The 18482-nt window shown below is 40.0% G+C and overlaps 3 protein-coding genes across 4 annotated transcripts; 1 reads left to right on the plus strand and 2 right to left on the minus strand.

Moving 5' to 3' along the window:
• Nucleotides 1–839: 839 nt before the first annotated feature.
• LOC143365632 (glyceraldehyde-3-phosphate dehydrogenase 1) lies at nt 840–4283 on the plus strand. The gene is made up of 5 exons (XM_076805984.1): nt 840–994; nt 2465–2558; nt 2650–2889; nt 2974–3228; nt 3316–4283. Exons 2-5 carry the CDS (start codon nt 2481–2483, stop codon nt 3742–3744), a joined length of 1002 nt encoding a protein of 333 aa, XP_076662099.1. The 5' UTR covers nt 840–994; nt 2465–2480; the 3' UTR covers nt 3745–4283.
• Reps (RALBP1 associated Eps domain containing) lies at nt 3797–9918 on the minus strand. 2 transcript variants are annotated; one of them, XM_076805983.1, is made up of 5 exons: nt 9416–9918; nt 7447–8722; nt 7293–7357; nt 6850–6952; nt 3797–6783 (listed from the first exon to the last, which is right to left on the minus strand). In XM_076805983.1, exons 1-5 carry the CDS (start codon nt 9587–9589, stop codon nt 6599–6601), a joined length of 1803 nt encoding a protein of 600 aa, XP_076662098.1. In that variant the 5' UTR covers nt 9590–9918; the 3' UTR covers nt 3797–6598. The 2 variants fall into 2 exon arrangements, with proteins under 2 accessions (XP_076662098.1, XP_076662097.1); XM_076805982.1 differs by having other exon boundaries at nt 6850–7057; nt 9416–9917.
• A 412-nt stretch (nt 9919–10330) lies between these two features.
• Nucleotides 10331–17869, minus strand: LOC143362759 (uncharacterized). Its single transcript, XM_076803191.1, has 6 exons — nt 17638–17869; nt 13366–16683; nt 12235–12804; nt 11897–12156; nt 11684–11827; nt 10331–11049 (listed from the first exon to the last, which is right to left on the minus strand). Exons 1-6 carry the CDS (start codon nt 17867–17869, stop codon nt 10828–10830), a joined length of 4746 nt encoding a protein of 1581 aa, XP_076659306.1. The 3' UTR covers nt 10331–10827.
• Between the last annotated feature and the right edge of the window lie 613 nt (nt 17870–18482).

An 18482-nucleotide genomic window follows, 5' to 3' on the forward strand; every position in this document is an offset into this window, starting at 1 on the left:
CGAACACTCGTTTCAGTGTCACATGCATATGGCGCGAATATTCAAACGCTCGATTTCTGTCCACGCTATTCATTCAATATTAAATATTTTTAAATTACAACGTGAAAGTTAGTAACTAAAAGGACAAATTCAAAAATCTAAGTTAAGAAAGTGAAACATCAACTGTTAAACTTTATCATGAGAAATTATATTTAAATTCATTACTATCATCTTCAAACTAAAGATTGAGTATAACATTTCTTTTTTGGTACCTAATAAATGCATTAATATTACAGCTATTATTATACATATGTAACATGTGATTGAGCATTTAAGTAAAATATGCAACTGTATATAAGGTTCAAAAATATTATACTTCCATGATAGGAATAATTCCTGAAGTCACTTGTAGTAATTTTTTCCTTTGCGAAACTGTTCTCCGCAATTTAGTTACGGAGTTATTAACGAAAAACACGGACTAATCAGAGTGCGGCTTCAACTAAGCTTGGCGTTGGCATTGACCGAGCCGGAAACTGTCCGTTGTAGTCGCACTCTGATTGGTCCGTGTTTTTCGTTAATAACTTCTTAACAAAGTCGCGGAAAACATTTTCGGAAAGGAAAAAGTGACCCCAGAAATCATTTCTTTCAAGGAAGTACAACATTTTTGGTATACAGTATTATATAATTATATACCAAAGCATTTATAAAGTATTTATGATTATTATATTTTTGTATTTCATATCGATATTTTAAAATCATTTATACTCTTTTATTATTGTTAATCTAAACGGCTTATTTTATCTCCATCTTAAAAAAAAATGGGATTTGAGTTTAGCGGTTTATAAATACGTCGATAAGGCTATGCGTTCACGTGACCCGAATGTACCCGATGATGCACGAAACAACATAGTGACTACGGCGCATACACCTAAACGAATGCCGGTTATATTACCGTTTTCTGCCCTTCAAATGACACTATTTCTGTGGTAATCGCAGCGTGTGGTACGTTTTTCACGTAAGTATATCACGATTTTTCGGCTTCACTCCAATTGACTTTATTTTAATTTTAATTTCGGAGTGCATACATTTTTTAACCGGTTCTATATGCTTCGTTTTACCAAATTGTTACATTTATTAACCGCTTCGCTTATCGACTCGATCTCCATTGAGAACAAAGAAGGAACGTTGCTGCATTCCGGTATTATATTTGGAATAGCATAGTATGTGCATGCAAGTACATTGTATCAGTACCGGCTGAAGTGACATTACTGAAAATAGGTATCTTCCTTGAATAATCCATCAGTGGATGTAACATTCGTCGTGGAAGTTTCGAGAAACGTGGCGTGGAGAAATAGAATCCACGTCCAAATCTGTGTCTAGACCGGAATCTTTCTGCTGAGCTGGGAGACTCATTTCGCATTATCTTTTGAACTAATCTACTATGCTAGAAAGATTGTTACATTAACAATTGCAAACGAATTTCCTACAATATTTACGATACTTCAGAAAGATTAATAGACGAAATCTAGAAATCGATATTAGTTGTTTCAGATGTCAGAGATTATCGATTATTATGTTCCTATTAATATTCCAAGAAAAATAATACCGAAATGAAAGGTTTTGCCGTACATTATCAGTTAAAAATTGTTACTTTCGCAAGTTGCAGTCAAGAAAGTCTTCACTTTGTATTTCGAAAATAACCAGTTCCGCTCGTAAAATAGCTTCTATATGAAATTAGTATCTGTGTGAGATATGGTATCGATTATAATAAACAAATTTTGAACCTGAAAAAACCTAAATGTGAAGATCAAAATCATTGCAGCATACAGCTGTATAGTTTATCGTGTGACTGTCATTTGTATGGTCAATGTTACGTCATATTACATATATCTGAGATTTCAATGCAATTGCAATTTCCAATAAACACTCTCTATAATTTCTTTTAAATTAATGGTTTTATTAATCGAACTCGTATGGAGATGTACGTGTACGTGAAAAAGGTCACGTTTATTCTCAAGGACAAGTTCAGAGACGCCTATCTGTTAGACTTTCTGACCTTGAATGACCTTCTAACACGAACTACTAAGTTTTTTCATCTTTCATCTATTATTAAAATAAAATTTGAATACATTTAACATTTTATTAATTAATTGCAATCAGCATACAGTTTTCGATTCAATACAACAAAACACAACTCTAATTACCATAGATTAATGTATCATAAATGAAAAAAGTTATCGCGCGTATTCAACTTAATTTCCTTTATTAATGAATGAAACATAAACCTAATACACGTTGCGAATGTGAAATATAGATCGAAAAAATAACCTTATTTGAAAAGAAGAACATCGATCGCTATGAAATTAACTTCAATATTTTTTCAACGGTCATTTCTGTCAACAGCAAGAAAATTTATTAATCAGAATCGATGCGTATCTGCCGATTTCAGAATATGGTATCCAAAACTATCTGCTTTATTTTCCAGTTGTTCAGAAAGCACCATGAGTAAAATCGGAATCAACGGATTTGGCCGTATCGGCCGTCTCGTGCTCAGGGCCTCTATCGAGCGCGGAGCCCAGGTAATTAAAAAATCATTAAAAAAAAAAGAAACTAATCCCTTGTTTTACCATTTTTCATTAACCTAATTATGAACTGTTGCAAATGTGATAGGTTGTTGCCGTTAACGACCCGTTCATTGGTCTGGATTACATGGTGTACATGTTCAAATATGACTCCACCCACGGTAGATTTAAGGGAGAAGTCAAAGCTGAAGATGGCTGCTTAGTTGTTAACGGCAATAAGATCGCCGTGTTCAGCGAACGCGAACCAAAAGCTATTCCATGGGCGAAAGCTGGTGCTGAATATGTTGTTGAGTCCACTGGTGTCTTCACAACCATAGACAAGGCTTCGGTACATAAAGACCCATGTATTCAAATATCATCAGAAAATTAAGATATAAGTTATTTATATAAACTGTCTTGTTCATTTGTATAGGCTCACTTGGAAGGTGGTGCAAAGAAGGTTATCATTTCTGCACCATCAGCTGATGCACCTATGTTTGTTGTTGGTGTCAACTTGGATGCTTATGACCCATCCGCCAAAGTCATTTCCAATGCTTCTTGCACAACCAACTGCTTGGCTCCTCTCGCTAAGGTCATACATGACAACTTTGAAATTGTTGAAGGTCTTATGACTACTGTGCATGCCATTACTGCTACCCAAAAAACTGTTGATGGACCATCTGGCAAGGTATATAAAACTTTATTATACGATTTCCTTTCAGTGTTATGATTATTACCATTTATTATTAATGCAATTTTTGAAATTACGTAATAGTTGTGGCGAGATGGACGTGGTGCTGCTCAAAACATTATTCCCGCTGCAACTGGTGCAGCTAAAGCTGTTGGCAAAGTCATTCCAGCTTTGAATGGAAAGCTGACTGGTATGGCTTTCCGTGTACCAGTACACAACGTGTCCGTTGTTGATTTGACGGTCAGACTCGCCAAACCCGCAACCTACGACGCCATCAAGGCTAAGGTTAAGGAAGCTGCTGAAGGTCCTATGAAAGGAATCCTTGGTTACACAGAGGAAGAAGTTGTTTCATCCGATTTCATTGGTGATAACCACTCCAGTATTTTCGATGCTAAAGCTGGTATTTCATTGAACGATAACTTCGTCAAACTGATTTCGTGGTACGACAACGAATTCGGTTACTCTAACCGTGTAGTCGATTTGATTAAGTACATCCAGACGAAAGATAACTAAAATCGATTTTCGTATGTCCATCTGTAATACTTTGAAACGTGTTTTTGTATGATATGTTATATCATACGAGCATATCGTTGTTGTATGAATAATTCAGATTAAATAACGTTATGACTAGCCATTAGCGTTTTCAAGCAGAAATTGAAAATGTAAAACAAAACTGTACTTTAGCATACATTTCTTCCTACACAAGTAATACAAATCCACCCGAAAAATTAAGTACAAAATAAAATTGACTTTGATGTCGAAAGCATTGAGTAATTCGAATGTCCAATTAGCGTTTGCGGACTCATCCGTTAATAATGTAAAAGTATAGTTGGAAATATAATATGCATGCTTGGAAAGTACAGAATCAGTATGTAACGTAAATTATTGTATTCTTGTGTCGTATTACTTAGATAATGTATGTTACTTTTAAATGATTTATATCAGTCATTCATTCAACATTCGCACGAAGGATATCAAATTATTTACGATTTCTTTCTGTAACATCAATATTTATCATTCATTGACACCAATAAAAATTGTTATGAAACTAAGAGGTTGTTTATTCTCCAAATATTCACTTTTCTGTATATAGTTACATTTTTACAGGATTACACTAATAAAGAGAACGAGTAAATAACGATTTCATATAACTTTTACATAATGCCTATGCGCTTACAAAAAGATTTTTTTTTGTATAATTCTTGAATGAAACATTTATCTTTAAATAGCTTTTAACCAGAGGACAGTGTTATTTTTTTTAGCCATCGATCGGTGGCTATAATATTAATAATAAAATATCGTATTGTATGGCACAAGGAATTATTTGTTACAGTAACTTCTGCTAGTAGCACTAAATCAGTACTGGTTACAATGATCTGTCAAATAACAATAGGTTCATAAACATTGTAGTCATAAAACATTTAGACGATCCTTGTAAGCAATGTAGTGAATCCTATAGACATTTCCTGTGACATTTCGTATTAAAATCGAAAGTGGTACGTTAAATAATATGTAAAGTGAAACAAAATTAGAACAACAAATTGAGTTAGGATATTAACATTTTTTCAAAGTATATTTATTCTCTGAATGTTCTGTTCCTGCAGACTTCATTTTCTCTCATTCCTTGCTCTAAACTCTATTGACTATATACAACTACTATCACGAAACGAAATACGTTGTAACACTTTTTTTCAGGAATACCGATTCTCAACTATATGCCATGCTGTGAAAAATTTGATTGTACAGTGTTACGAAAATACAGTTTCATTTTATCATCGTAAACAATAAACATCTATCGCTCATTTTTTTTTACAATATGTTTCTATAATAATTTTGCAGTTTACAATAATCACCAAGCGTTCACCACTGCTCGATGTAAACATTCAACTTTTCAAAGACTCTTATATACATACAAAGAACTATTAGTTTAGCAATTCAGCACAATACTATGCATAAAAAATATAAGATCTCAAAATGATTTAAACGTTAAAATGCTGTAACATTCGAATGTTAAAGAGTGGCAGATGTTGCTACAATACTTGTACTTGCGCTCCTAATAATGCACACTGGAATTGCTGGTGAGAAAGGACAAAACGGATAATAGCGTAACCGTGAAAAATCTTACTTCAGTATTCAGAAATTTCACTATAAATTTTCATTATAAAACTTCAGCTTCTTTAATGAAGCTGCAACATAAATATTTGTAATTATCTTATTAATATATTCGCGCAACTGGAACAAGTCTCACGAATTGTAATTAAAAAAATATTTTTGGAAAAAGATAACTATTTTAAAAGGGACTATATTTTGAACGCCACAGTGGTTCCGAAGTGTAATAACACATATGTATCTGTACAGTTGTATCAATTTTTCTAGTGCGAACGTATATCTTTTGCGTTCACAGTTTTTGCATTTCGAAATCAATACCAAAACAATGAATAAAAAGTGAAAATTTAATTTTTTAACATTATAACATAATGTTTTTCTACGTATGCAAGTATTTGATGCATACAAGAAAGAGAAACGTTTTCATTGTAAAAAGTAACTCTAGTCTAAAGTGCATACATATTATCACCCTTACGAAACAATATGATCCTGAAAGTGTAGAACCTCTTTGAGCCATTCATTTTTTTCAAAAAATATTTTTCTACTCACAATAAAGAAAATATAGCTTCTCCTAGTTGCGTAAACCATCCTGTATATCACTACGGTATTAACCCTCTGGCAGTTGTTAAATTTACCTACAGCAGTATAGTGGAGATAATTAGATCAACAGTAGGTAATATTTCGTAAAAACACGATTTACATTCAGATGCGTTAAACAGTACGTTTTAAATACCTCGTTCATCGGTAGTACATACTTTACTTAAATACTACTGACAAATAAAACGAATAAAAAAATATCTAATAAGTTCATCTTATATTTTCGTTTAAAAATGGTAGCGATGTGAATCGAAATTATAATTCATATGTCATCACTGAACGTATCCATTCACTGAACGTATCGTCAGTCTTAAAGTAATGTCGACTTATTAAATGACGATATTTAAATGCGTTACAACCGCCAAAGGCTTAAAGTTACATAAATACACGATCAAAGGGCAACTGATTCTTAAAACACCAAGTAACAGCGAAGAAAATAAATCGAACAGCTTACTCTCTGCATAGATTTCATACAATTTCTATTGATACTTGTTTCGCAATTTTAACGTTTTGGTTACGCTAATGATTATGAGTACACGAGACTTCATTGAGAAAGGAAAAAATTCTAGACTAGAATGATGTATCAAATACATGAGTTTACGGTGAATTTGGGAAAAATCGATATCTCACAGGTTGGAGCGTTCACGAATGGTAACATATTCCATCATGTTAAAAGTAAAAGTTTTGCACGAAGGTTTATACGTTCCTGGAGCGCGCTAGCTAACTCCCGTGTTAATTCCTCACAGACTAATCGCAACTCCGCGTTCTTCTCCCGCAACTCTTGTAGCGTTAGCTTTTTTGATTCTTCCACTTCGTCCTTGGGGGTGTCTTCGTCGCCTCCATCCCGTTCTGGAACGGTAATGTTTCATTTACAAAAGAATTTCGAAAATCGACGAGAGAAATAGAAAAACTTACTCGGACTTGGTTTTCTATAAATATGGAATGCACCACAAACACCAGTAAATTGTTGTGGCTGAGGAGTAATGGTTTCCAAAGGTGGATTTTCAGGTAGTTCGCTCTTTGGGGAAAAGTGAGAAAAATCAGCGACAAAATTTTGATTATCACTTAAACTTTTTTGTCCCTCTCCCTCACTCTTTTGCCCAACCAACTTTCGAGGTGAAGTCTGTAGTAGAGATATATAACAAATTTCTGTTTATAATAACGAATTTTGCCTATGCTTTGCAACATTCAGAATCCACAAAATCATATAATTATATGTATAGAAAATATCTACTGCGCAGATCCATCGAAAAAGCAGCTTAATTAAACATAATTAATATGTAAACCTATAATCTTAATTATGTAAGCCTATAATCTTAGAATAGTCAAACAGTTTCAAATCAGACAAGGGTACTTACAATTCCAGGTGAGATTCTAGGCGGTATTAATGGAGGTGCTCCAAGGAAATTTTGACCATTTTTCCCTACAAGAATGTGCACAGTTTGAAGCATAAAACTTTGCTTTCACAGCCATGGATGAAAAGTATTGCAGAGAATTGGTAGCAACATATACCTAATTTATTAAGATCAAGACTAGAGCTTCTTGCGTGTGTTCTATATGGCCTGGGCGGTGGTGGAGGCGGCGGTTCCTTCTTTGGAGTTACAATGATACCTTCTTCGTTAGGGGCGGATGGTTTTTTTATTAAAGGTCGTTGGAGTATTGCTGTTGCAGTATGTTGGAGATCGTCATCTCCCAGTGTAGTGCAACTATTACTATTACCGTTTGCTCCAGATGCGAGGATAGCTGCCTCAGGTGTTAAGCGTAATGGTACAGGATGTAAAATTTTTGGATCCTTTTCAACGTCGGACTTTTGGAAATCGAAATTCACTAATTGCAAACCTGGTATGGTAAGAGAACTACTAGTTCCAGTCGGCGAATCTACAAACTTCGTCCATTCTCTGAATCTTCTTTTCTCGAAAGTGGTTTTAGTGGTATTAGATACAGTTTTCTGAGTAGTTGTATTCGATGGAATCGGTGGCCGTTCAGTCTTTTGCCTAAACAGTGGATTCAATAAAGGTAAAGGTAATACATTGGGTAGAGGCACATGATTTCTTCGTAATACAACCAAATGCATAGCTACAAGGAATTCTTCTAAACTCAATGCCCCATCTCTGGTTATATCGGCCAGTCGCCAAATGCGACTAAGTTCTGGGAAAGGAAGGCCAGACTTTTGAAAAAATGTTTTGGCGATATGACCATGTAGAAGTCCATCGGGATCTAATTGTAGCTGTGAAAATTGATTGGTGTAATATTCGCATTGCTCATCAGTGATTATCCATACTTCTGGTGGGAATTCTGAGCATTCTCCGTCAGCATCAGCTTCGTCACTGCTATGACGTTCTGAACTTTCTTCTTCTGTTCCTAATAATTGCCTTAACTCTTCGGATAATCCTTGCCAATCATCGGACACAGAGTCCAATATCGGTTTACCACCTATATCATTACTTCTATCTTGTATTACGCTGTTCGTAGGGGTCGGTGAATCAGTACTACCGCCTGTTTCCCTCGGAGATTCTGCTTCGCTTTCGCTTTCTGTAGTACTTTCAGGAGCATGCCGACCTTTCACAGCTCTATTAGAATCTGAACTTCTTCTGTCATCTTCATCTCCCGACGTCGGCCAAGTAAATTTTGGCAGAGTTATGACATCCAAAGGCATGGTAATTAAGTCTTTGCGGATATTAAATCCTGCTTGGTGAGCTGCCACAAGTTTTAATAACCCATAAAATTGTTTCTTTCCGAGATGTGTTGCGATACATGGTGCTTTGGTTCCAAAGCAAATATCCAATATCTAAAAAGCATAAAGATTCTAAATTTTGTTACAAATATTATGGATTGACAAGAACTTCTATCTTAATTTGAATCTGTAATATTACGAAGATGTTAAAACTATAAATCACACTATATTTATAAATGTCCTATTATTTGCTAGCAATAATCAATACAAGATTTGACATCAAGAAAATTGTAATTTGAACTTTACTGTACTTATGAATATCTCCCTCATGATGTAAATAATACCAAACATTGACTAATTCTTCAAGACGTCTAGTGTCGTGATAATATTTATGCGGTTCGCATGTAGACCCATTTTCAAAAATGACCCCAACCTTCGAGAGCAATAAAACGACTAATCAATTTTTCAATCATACATGTTAATTAATATTGCGTGTTCGTGCCAGCAATGCGTGACGAATGATCATCGAAATGCTTGACATTCGCTTCGCAATGCGTTCAGAGACACAAAGGAGATGCGGGTTCAAGTCGTAATTAAACGATAATATAAATAATTCGCTTATGATCCCTGTTATAACCTAACCTTCTCGAGTTTCCAGAATTTGCCGACATCATGACACATTATGGCACATCGGACGACCACCTTGTGATAATTAATCGTCGCTTAAGGGTCTCGGTGTTTAGCTCGCGTGGATGACAGAAAACCAATAGCTGACAAGCCGAGCATAAAAAAGTAGATGTGATTTACCTTCATCGTGACAAGTCCTGGCATATTCGCCGAGCGTAGCAGCTCGGCGACTTTGATCACCGGCACACTCTCGCTGTCAGTGTTTTCGCAACAATAACTGAAAATGTCTTCATAGTACTGGTGCTCGGTGATCGTCAGATGAAGGTTCGCCATCGTGATCGTGTCCCAATCCATCTTGGAGACAAGTTAGAGCGGAGCAATGAACCGCTTCAACACTCGTTACGTATAAAGTGGATGTCCGTTCTCTTTCTCTCTTTTCCCTTCTTCTCCCTCTCTTACGTTGTTCCCTCGCTCTTGACACGATTTGCTTCGAGAGGCGGCCTGGATCGGCGTAGTCACATCGCACGATAAATATTATGACTTCGATAAATCCCTTGGGAACGCGAGACACCCCATTTATAAACTATATCCCATGCATCGCGAAATTACGGCCCGACCGCCATCTTTCCGTTTGCTCCTCGGCGTTTGACATTACTACATATAATCTATACGTGCATATACGCTACTTCGCATCGTCAACTGACACTTCCATGCTAGATGCGTAATAACTTCGCTTTACGCACCGCGCATGCTCCGTATCCTCGCGACGGTAAGGCGGGACTTTCAATTTCTTCAGTCTTTTTATTCCGTAAATTCTTTATCCGTTTAACATTACAATTTAATATTACATTTATATTTCTTTCATTGCTAGTTACTTGAGCGTCGTACACAGACTGCAGATCTTTACACATTTATGGCATATGTGAATTTCTAAAGTACAAGGAAACGTGTGTATTAATAAAAACGGATAACATTTTTGTTTTATTTGTCTCCACGATAAGTCTTCTAATCGATCGAAGAAATTCATCCCTTATTTTATTTTTCATAAAATTATGTATGAAAATGAGGATTTGCATAAAGATCCGCAGTCTCGTCACATACATTACGTCACACATGACAAATCGCTTCACCTGTATGTATTTGAATAGCTCGCATTTTCTTTTCTGGTTTAACAAATATTTTAAGAGTAACTATATGCTTTCGAGTTAGTATTAGCGTTTCTTGTTGTTTGATGTGAACGATATAAAATAGTATTGTTCTTTTCATTAAGTTTCGGTCACTCTTACGAATATACTTTAGTTTCGACGTAGCGAAAGACTAAGCTTTTGCGGTCCTTAAGTGTAAACGAAGAAGCAAGTTGCTTTGCGAAAGGGAACTCGTAGAACGCTTATGATAATAACTATATGAACTGAGACGTGACTAGAACATGTTATTACTCTCACAGGAGTTGCGGGTATACCGAACGTTGTCTCCGTCGAATTCGTAATGAATTCAAATGAATTGGTTGCCTGTTTTTCAGTCTAATAGCAATGTAAAGAAGATGTCACCATGAATTACGGGCACAATAATTCACACAAAGTCCAGCTGCGGAATCAAACGTTCTCTGCGACCGAGGAAGACGGGCTTCTCTTCGAATTACCATAACGTCCGGTCACTGTCTTTTTCCCGGTCAACTTAAAACGATGAGACACCGGCGAAACTTCTCTTGGACTGCCACTGATATTGTCGAAGTCCCAACTGGCAAAATGTTCTTCGAACAGCTCTTCGAGTCTTTTCGATAACGCCTCGATCGTTTTCACACGATCGTGGTCATTCTGCAATCACATGATCATTCTGTTAGCGCGAGATAATTTTTTACATTTTCTCGAACGATCAGTTTGTTGTTGTCGACACATTATAGATTTCAAAGATTCCATTGAAAATCTCTTATCCGTGCAATATTTTTACTGCGACAGCAATTCACATATTTGTCTCAAGAAATAATTTGTTCCAAGACGATAATTACGGGATTTTATGTATATATTTACCAACATATATGTACATACAGTGAATTCCCGATATACATAAGTCACTGCAAGCCTCACGTTTAAAGGTCACTGGAACTACCCACACCACCGCGGGGCATACCCCGTGAGGGGCCGAAGCTCGAGAGGCTTCGGACGTCAAGGTTTGTAAACATAACACTGCTCGGGTATGTCTCCTGGACGATAAACGACGCTGGCAAGACCCGTGTTGTTGACATATATCGAGAATTCACTGTATTGGCGTGGGTCAGAAACGACTCCGGCATAGGCCTAGAACTCGCAGGAGTCCGAGAGTTAAACAAATATGAGAGTCACTGTATCCAAGTCGATCGACAGGCAGACCTCATTGTATATAGTAGAAAGAATAAAACAATATAATACTTAATTGAAACATTCACGTAATAACAAGTAAGCTACTACGAACCTTGTGATACAACTTGGAATTGTAGACGATACGACGAAAGTCCCGGACCGCATGTTCCACCTTGTGATAGACACGGTTCTTCAGCTTGTACTCAACCGTTTCAAGAAACAACGGGCTCTTGATGACCTTACAGTAGTCTTCGATCTACAATAGTGTTTTACAATTACTACGCTGCGATGTCTACGGTAAAATAATCTTGTCAAAGAATCTAACTGTGTACGTAGAGGATTCACTGCCGCCGTTGTCCCCGGAAGACGGGTACTTGAAGACCTCCGCTTCCTCCATTTGCCAGACCGTCTGATGAATCGTTTCCAGCTTGCTCAGCGCCAGAGGACTGAGACTTTGCTTTCTTTTCGAGCTGTACCACACGGACCAGCCTCGATCGCTGGCTTTTCCTCCGAATTTCCCATCTAAAAACTCGATGCACCCGATATATTCCTTTTTCTTCCCATGCTTCGCTGCGATCGCGGACTGTGGCGATGCCGCGGACGCGAACGCGGTTTCCTTGATCGGTTCCTTCATCGTCTCGTTTCTCGTGCTTTTGGATCTCGTGCTGGTTATCTCCTCCATCTGGGGCTCACTGCTTTCGTAACTTTTCGTCAGCTTTTTCCCGGAACATTTGCGCGATCGATTGTGCAGGAGATAATACGATTTCTCGAACTCCTTTCTCTGACACCTACGCCCGGAAATCGGCGCGATGGCACTGTTCGTTCCAGTCGAACTCGGGACACTCAATTTACTCTTTTTGCCAAATTCCTTTTTCTCCGATTGCGAGGTGCTCATAGGCGTCGAACGTCGCACTGTTTCGGAATACGTGGCTTTTCCTGCAACGCGCTCCACCTCCTCCGAAGTCTTTTGATCATTCGAAGGGCTGCACGGACTTTTCCTGGAGTAGCTCATCTGCTGAAGATTCTTCACCGTTATGGTTGTCGTTACAGTCGTCGCGGACGTGGCCAACGATAAGACAGGAACAGGTTGTTCGTCCTCTACCACTGAACTGTTCGATGATTCTGAGGTGTGCTGATCGGTACTGTTCTTCCGACGCTTTTTGTTCACCATGCTGGCATTGTTCAAGGTTCTGATCAACCACGAGTCCGTCTTTACGTTCACTTTACTGAAACCTGTTAATGGGCAGCTGCATAGAATATTGCGAAATTTAATACTGGAGGAACGGAATCGGTATTCTCGATGTATCGTCAAAATTAGCCAAGGGGAATTAATAAACTACACATAAAAGTTAGCCTTTTTGTACACGAAATAATGTTGTATAGAAAGTAATTAAGATTTCAATCTTTAATTAATTGAGAGCTTTGCTAGTAGCAATATTTCCGTTCTTCTAGTATTAAAATCATTAAACGTTACGTATTAACGTTTTCAAATAATCTTTAAAATTTACAAAATATTATTGAGCAAAAGTATAATTTACGCTAATAAATATATTTCTTTTATTAGTAGAAAGACTCCAACCACAAAATATTAAGTAGACTAATGAACAAATAAGTTTTTCGTTACTAAAAACACTAAAACTACAAACTATTAGGTTGAGCAGTGTACAAGTATAATTTACAAAAAAAACAAACAAACAAAATGTGTACAAATTACTAAAAAAAAAAAAAAAATGCTTCGCTTATTTCACAACAATAGAAAAATAATGATGCCTGCTTTAAACGAACGTGTGTTACCATTCTTATTTTCAGATGACTGTAAGGTCTCATTGATGCTCGTGTTAGGGGACAAACGCCAGGGTGACCCCGAGTCATCCTCTGAAGCCTCATAACTCGAGGCTCCGCTGCAACCATCGTTATCCTCTTTGACCTCTTTGGGGATGTCCTCGTGCAACTGTTCTGACTTCTCTCCCGATTGCGGCAGAGGATCGACATCGCTGTCTTTGGCGATGCTTTCTTGTTCTACGGTAGGCTCTTCGGTATCAATTTCTTTGTCGTTAACATCGTCATCCTCTTTAACGTTCAAAGCCTCCAGCAAAATCTTAGCTGAAGCACAAGCTGCGTTCCAGGTGACGTCCTGAGTGTGATTCAGCTTGTCGGAGCGTTTCAAAATCCTGGGCGAATTTTCAAGGGAGAAAGCTGGCGGTGGAACAACGGGACTCGCTGGGAACGGTAGTTTCACTGCTGTATTCACGGAATCGCTGGTGGTAACGGTCGTCGCGGCAGCTCGCGACGCAGGTATCGACGACACGGGAACAGAGAAGACCTTCTCCTTGCTGGTGTAATTACGATTGTTGCGTCCGCCAGTCACGTTCCTGGACACGGAGTTATCCAAGCGACGCGTTGACCTTCGCTGGTGCCTCTTCTTCGGGACGTTGTAGCTTCCCGGCTTCATGTACACTCGACTGTCCTCGGAGCTGTCGTATTCGTCAGGCCCTTGAATGCGATTGTTGATCAAGTTGTAAGTGTTCCAAGGCGCGCTCTGAATGCTCTGCATGTTCTGCAGCGTTTGGAACTGACGATTTGCGTCGATCTGCAGCTGCCTGATGCAATTACTGAGGTCGATCGAGTTCTTCGAGATGTCCTGACGCGACGGTATCCTTGGCACGATGTTACCCGTCTTCGCTTCCCCGAGTTTCATGAAGGACACCTGCCTGCTATCAGAGTTCCTTATACTCGCGAACCAGGCTGACAAGTTAGCGGTCATCTCCTCGGACGATTTCTCCGGAGTGCTTGGCTCTATCTGACTCAACAAGGTCATCTTGTCTTTCGGAACGGTCGCCAGCTCCAGCTGGCTCGTCGACGACTTGCCCACGTAGACCAGATCCATGTTGCTCTTCTTTCCTTGTACTTGATCGCAACTCTTCGCGCTCTTGTCGACATACTCGACCGGATACGAGGGGAATACGGTGTAATTAGGATCGAAACTCTCCGGCTCGTTGTTCGAACTGAAGTATACCGATTCCAAGCTGATAGAGGGGTTCAGGAACGACGATTCCACACGGGACAAACACTTCTGCGTGTAATTGCCGTCGTAGTTCTCGTTCGCTGGTCGCTGGACTTGAAACATGTCCGGCGGCGGAACCTTGTTCTCCGCGAGTTCTTGCTTCTTCTCTTTGTACGCCCACTGTTTGTAGTCCTGGTTGTTCCCCGTGAGTACTTTGCTCCTCAAGTGGTAGAACTCTGCGTTCAGGGACTGGGCCGAGTCGGTTTTCGCTGAAGAGGAACTTCCTCGCGGTCGGAGCCTGCTGCTCGCCGAAATACCAGGCTCCGCGTGTCCTAGGAACATATCGGGCACGGATTTCGCGCTGTCCATTGCTGCTAGATTCTCAGTAACGGTCCACTTACTTCGCAGCTTCGACTCCGTCTGGGCCGTCTGTTTCTCCTGCTTGTAGAGGTCGGGACTCCGCAGGCTTCCGACAGACTGAGCCACGTTGAACGGAGTGTCCTGACCGTTTTTCTTGCTGCCCGAGTCCTGGCGCGAGTTCGTGCCCGAGGATGGATCGAACAAGTCGCAGTTCGTGTAAACTGAAACGTCACCTGGAAAAAAGGTGCCGAATGATTTCGGTTTCTCGACGTTCGCCGCGTCACCGATCTCTCCGAGCTTCAGGAAGCTCTGCACGATTCGATTGAGCAGCTCGTGCGTGTGCTTCTCCCAGAGCTGGAAGCTGGCGATCAGCTCCTTGTCATATTTCTCGTCTAGGCTGGGGTAGTGCTGCTTGTTCAGGTAATTATCCAGTATTAGCCAGCCGTTGCTGATGCGCAGCAAAGCGTTGATCAGATCACCGACGAAGACCTGATTCCCGGCGAAGACTGGAAAGCAGGTCGACGACTTGGTGATCGCAGTCTTCGTGGCAGTGGAGAGATTCTTCAGCCATCCTGATCTGGGATTCGCCTTGCAGCTGGTGCTCAGGATAGTCTCAGCTTCCGAGCAGCCCCAGTAGACGACCTTCCTTAGCAGTTCGGGATACTGTGTCCCATCAGTTTGTATAGCCGTCGACGCGCTGGCGCCGTAGTTGCTGCAGAAGTCGGTGAACCAAGCGTTCTTGTTCGAAATGGTGTCACCAGCCCCGCTGAACAGAGGCGCTGAATTGGTTTTGTTGTTTTTTGACTCCTCCCTGGCCAGGTCGTTCGAGGAGGTGTTGCACAGTGCCGACACCATCTTCTCGGCCTCGATGGTGAAATCGAAGCTGGCCGACGACTCGTCGGAGTAATGCTCCTCTTTCGTCTTCGTCGACAAGTTCGAGCCGACTTTCTCCAGCGAGGTCGCCGTTGTTTCTTGACTGGCGTCATCGGTAGAAGGTTTCGCGTCGAACAGGCTGCTCGCTGAAGAGGCTATCGTTTGGAACGGCCACTCGTTGTAGCTTTCGGAAGCGATCGGCGTGATGCAGCAGCAAACTGTATTGCTGGGAACCTTGCTCTTGGCGCGTTTCACGGTTGGAACGTCGATCGAGGGGACGTTGTCTCTTTGCGGACCCTCTGTCGCAACGTTTGCTGGTTGTTTGGGGAAGATTTGCGCGGTTTGCACCGACTGGACGGGTCTGACTTGATTGCTGAAGTTTGTTGGCGCGTACGGGCCCAGATTCGAAAACTGAAAGGTCGAGTGGGTGTTCACGGTTTGGAGGTTGTAGGTGTTCGTCGCCGAGATGTTGTAGTAGGGACCGTGCAACGGTGGTTCTTGTTGTTGCGGTTGTTGTTGTTGTTGTTGTTGCTGTTGTTGCTGTTGAGTGGTCTGCTGGTCCTGCAGCAAGCAATAGGTTTGCACATCCGGTGGTTTGTAGTATGGTTGTGGCAGCAGGGCTAGGCCGGAATTATTGTACTGATCTCCGGAATAGGAGCCGTGCGCGTAAGTGGAGGCTACTAAAAACGAAGCCGTCGGCGCCGGAAGTGCAGCATTGTTCGCCGTTTGATCGAATAAGACCAAGGGCTTCTGGTTGTAGGACAACTGCTGCTGAATGCGCTGCTGCTGTTGCTGCTGCTGTTGTTGCTGCTGCTGATGACAGTATTGCTGATTTCGTACGAGCTTACTCTTCGGGACCCATCTGCTTCCTTTGCCTATATTCATGGAGTGGTTTGTACGAGAATTTTAGAAAACTGAAAACATTGTTTAAGAAATACAGGTTATTTTGACGTTTGTGCAGAGACGTAGTTTGCAGATTCGTGCTCTCATTGTTAGACTACGGATATTTATGAAAAATAAAAATGTTCCAAGTCAACTGTGTGGAGCACAAGTAACATGACAATGCATTTCTTCATTTAATGATGTTAATAAGTCCAAAATATACCAACATTCTTGAATTCTTGTAATGTTTTCATAGTTTACTACTTATTTTCTTGTTTTGCTTGATCGTATCTGGTTGTATTGGAAATAATGCAAAATCAATTGTACTTACTACATGCAAAAATTCGAACTAGGTCACTTTGAAATGTTGTGCATTCGCGAACGAAAATAAATGTACTAGAACTGTAAAAAAAGTCTGTTGAGGATGAATTGATAACAATAGTTGCCTTCAATTAAATGCTATTTTATATGCTGTTATATACGAAGTTCCTTTTGGAAGGAAGTAAAAAATATCTTGTGTCTATTTACTTAAGGACATACTTTAATTATGTACATTTTCAATCAGTATTTGTGACAATGATTGAGAACTTCGTTAGTATTGATAAGCAAAATATTTATCCTTGTTTCGTTACCTGTTCCCATTGAAACGTATATCATGTGACCGTTTTTAAAAAAGTACAGTGTTTGCTCCATATATGTCCCAAATGCCTAGCCGATAAAAATTCCAGAACTATCCCCACTGCCGCGGGGTATACCCCGTGAGGGGTCATGAACTGGGGCCTCTAGAGGCCTAATATATGTCCCTGGCTGGACCCATGTTTTGGACACGTATCGAGTAAACACTGTACTATTATCCATGTTTCGAATGATATCGATTAAAATCAATGAATCGATGTTTCAAGGAGATCATGAGATGAGCAGAACTTGTGAAACACGTGGATTTACACCTTGTATGTGCAAAGAAACAGGATTGGTTGGGCCAGCGTTACGTTGCGCTCCGGGATAGATACAGGATGGATGTAGACCAGTCCCGCATGGTTGAAGGGTTAACATTGGATTGATGACGGGCCCATAAAGAATTGGTTGCTGCTGCGGATGTAGAATGGAGGACGGTGTGGATGTGGGCGGAATCGGTGGTTGCAAAGGTGTTCGATTAGATCGTGCAGCTGTAGGGTGCATGATCCACCCTAACCCCGACTCAAAATTCTTCTTCTGGCCAGACGATGGTCTGTTCAAACGTTCGAATCGTTTAGTCTCCTTTTTTTTACACCAATATTTCTCGCATGAACGTAAAATAAAAATGGCACAGAGGTCAACGCGATAATTCAAACGAAACGAACGTAGTCATCGTATCAGCTGTTATTTGACATGTTTCTAACCTAAACAGCATTCGGTCCACTCCTTCAGAAATAATTCGTACTTTACCTGCTGCCCGAGATGTCCTTCCGATTTTCCTGAGCAGATCAGTCTTTAAACAGAGAGGACAGCGTAAACGATGATAACCCGTCATTGAACGGGCAGTTGCGTCCATAGGGGTGAACTCATTTTGAACTTGCGTAAAAAAATTAATACACACGAACGAACGGGAAAAAAGGATGCGTATTGAACTGTCAATGGGTAAACGTTCGATTAGATCGAGTGGTGCTGATCCACGGAGTTTCTCCAAGTAATTACTTTCCCAAGTTGCAACACCTCTGCTCCGACGTGCTAATTAAATGTACATGTTCTACAGTATTTATCGCGTACCGTCTTCTACAGGGAACCGAATCAGATTTCTTACGAACGAAAGATA

Source organism: Halictus rubicundus, chromosome 2 (genome assembly GCF_050948215.1).
Source record: "Halictus rubicundus isolate RS-2024b chromosome 2, iyHalRubi1_principal, whole genome shotgun sequence".
NCBI lineage: Eukaryota > Metazoa > Arthropoda > Insecta > Hymenoptera > Halictidae > Halictus > Halictus rubicundus.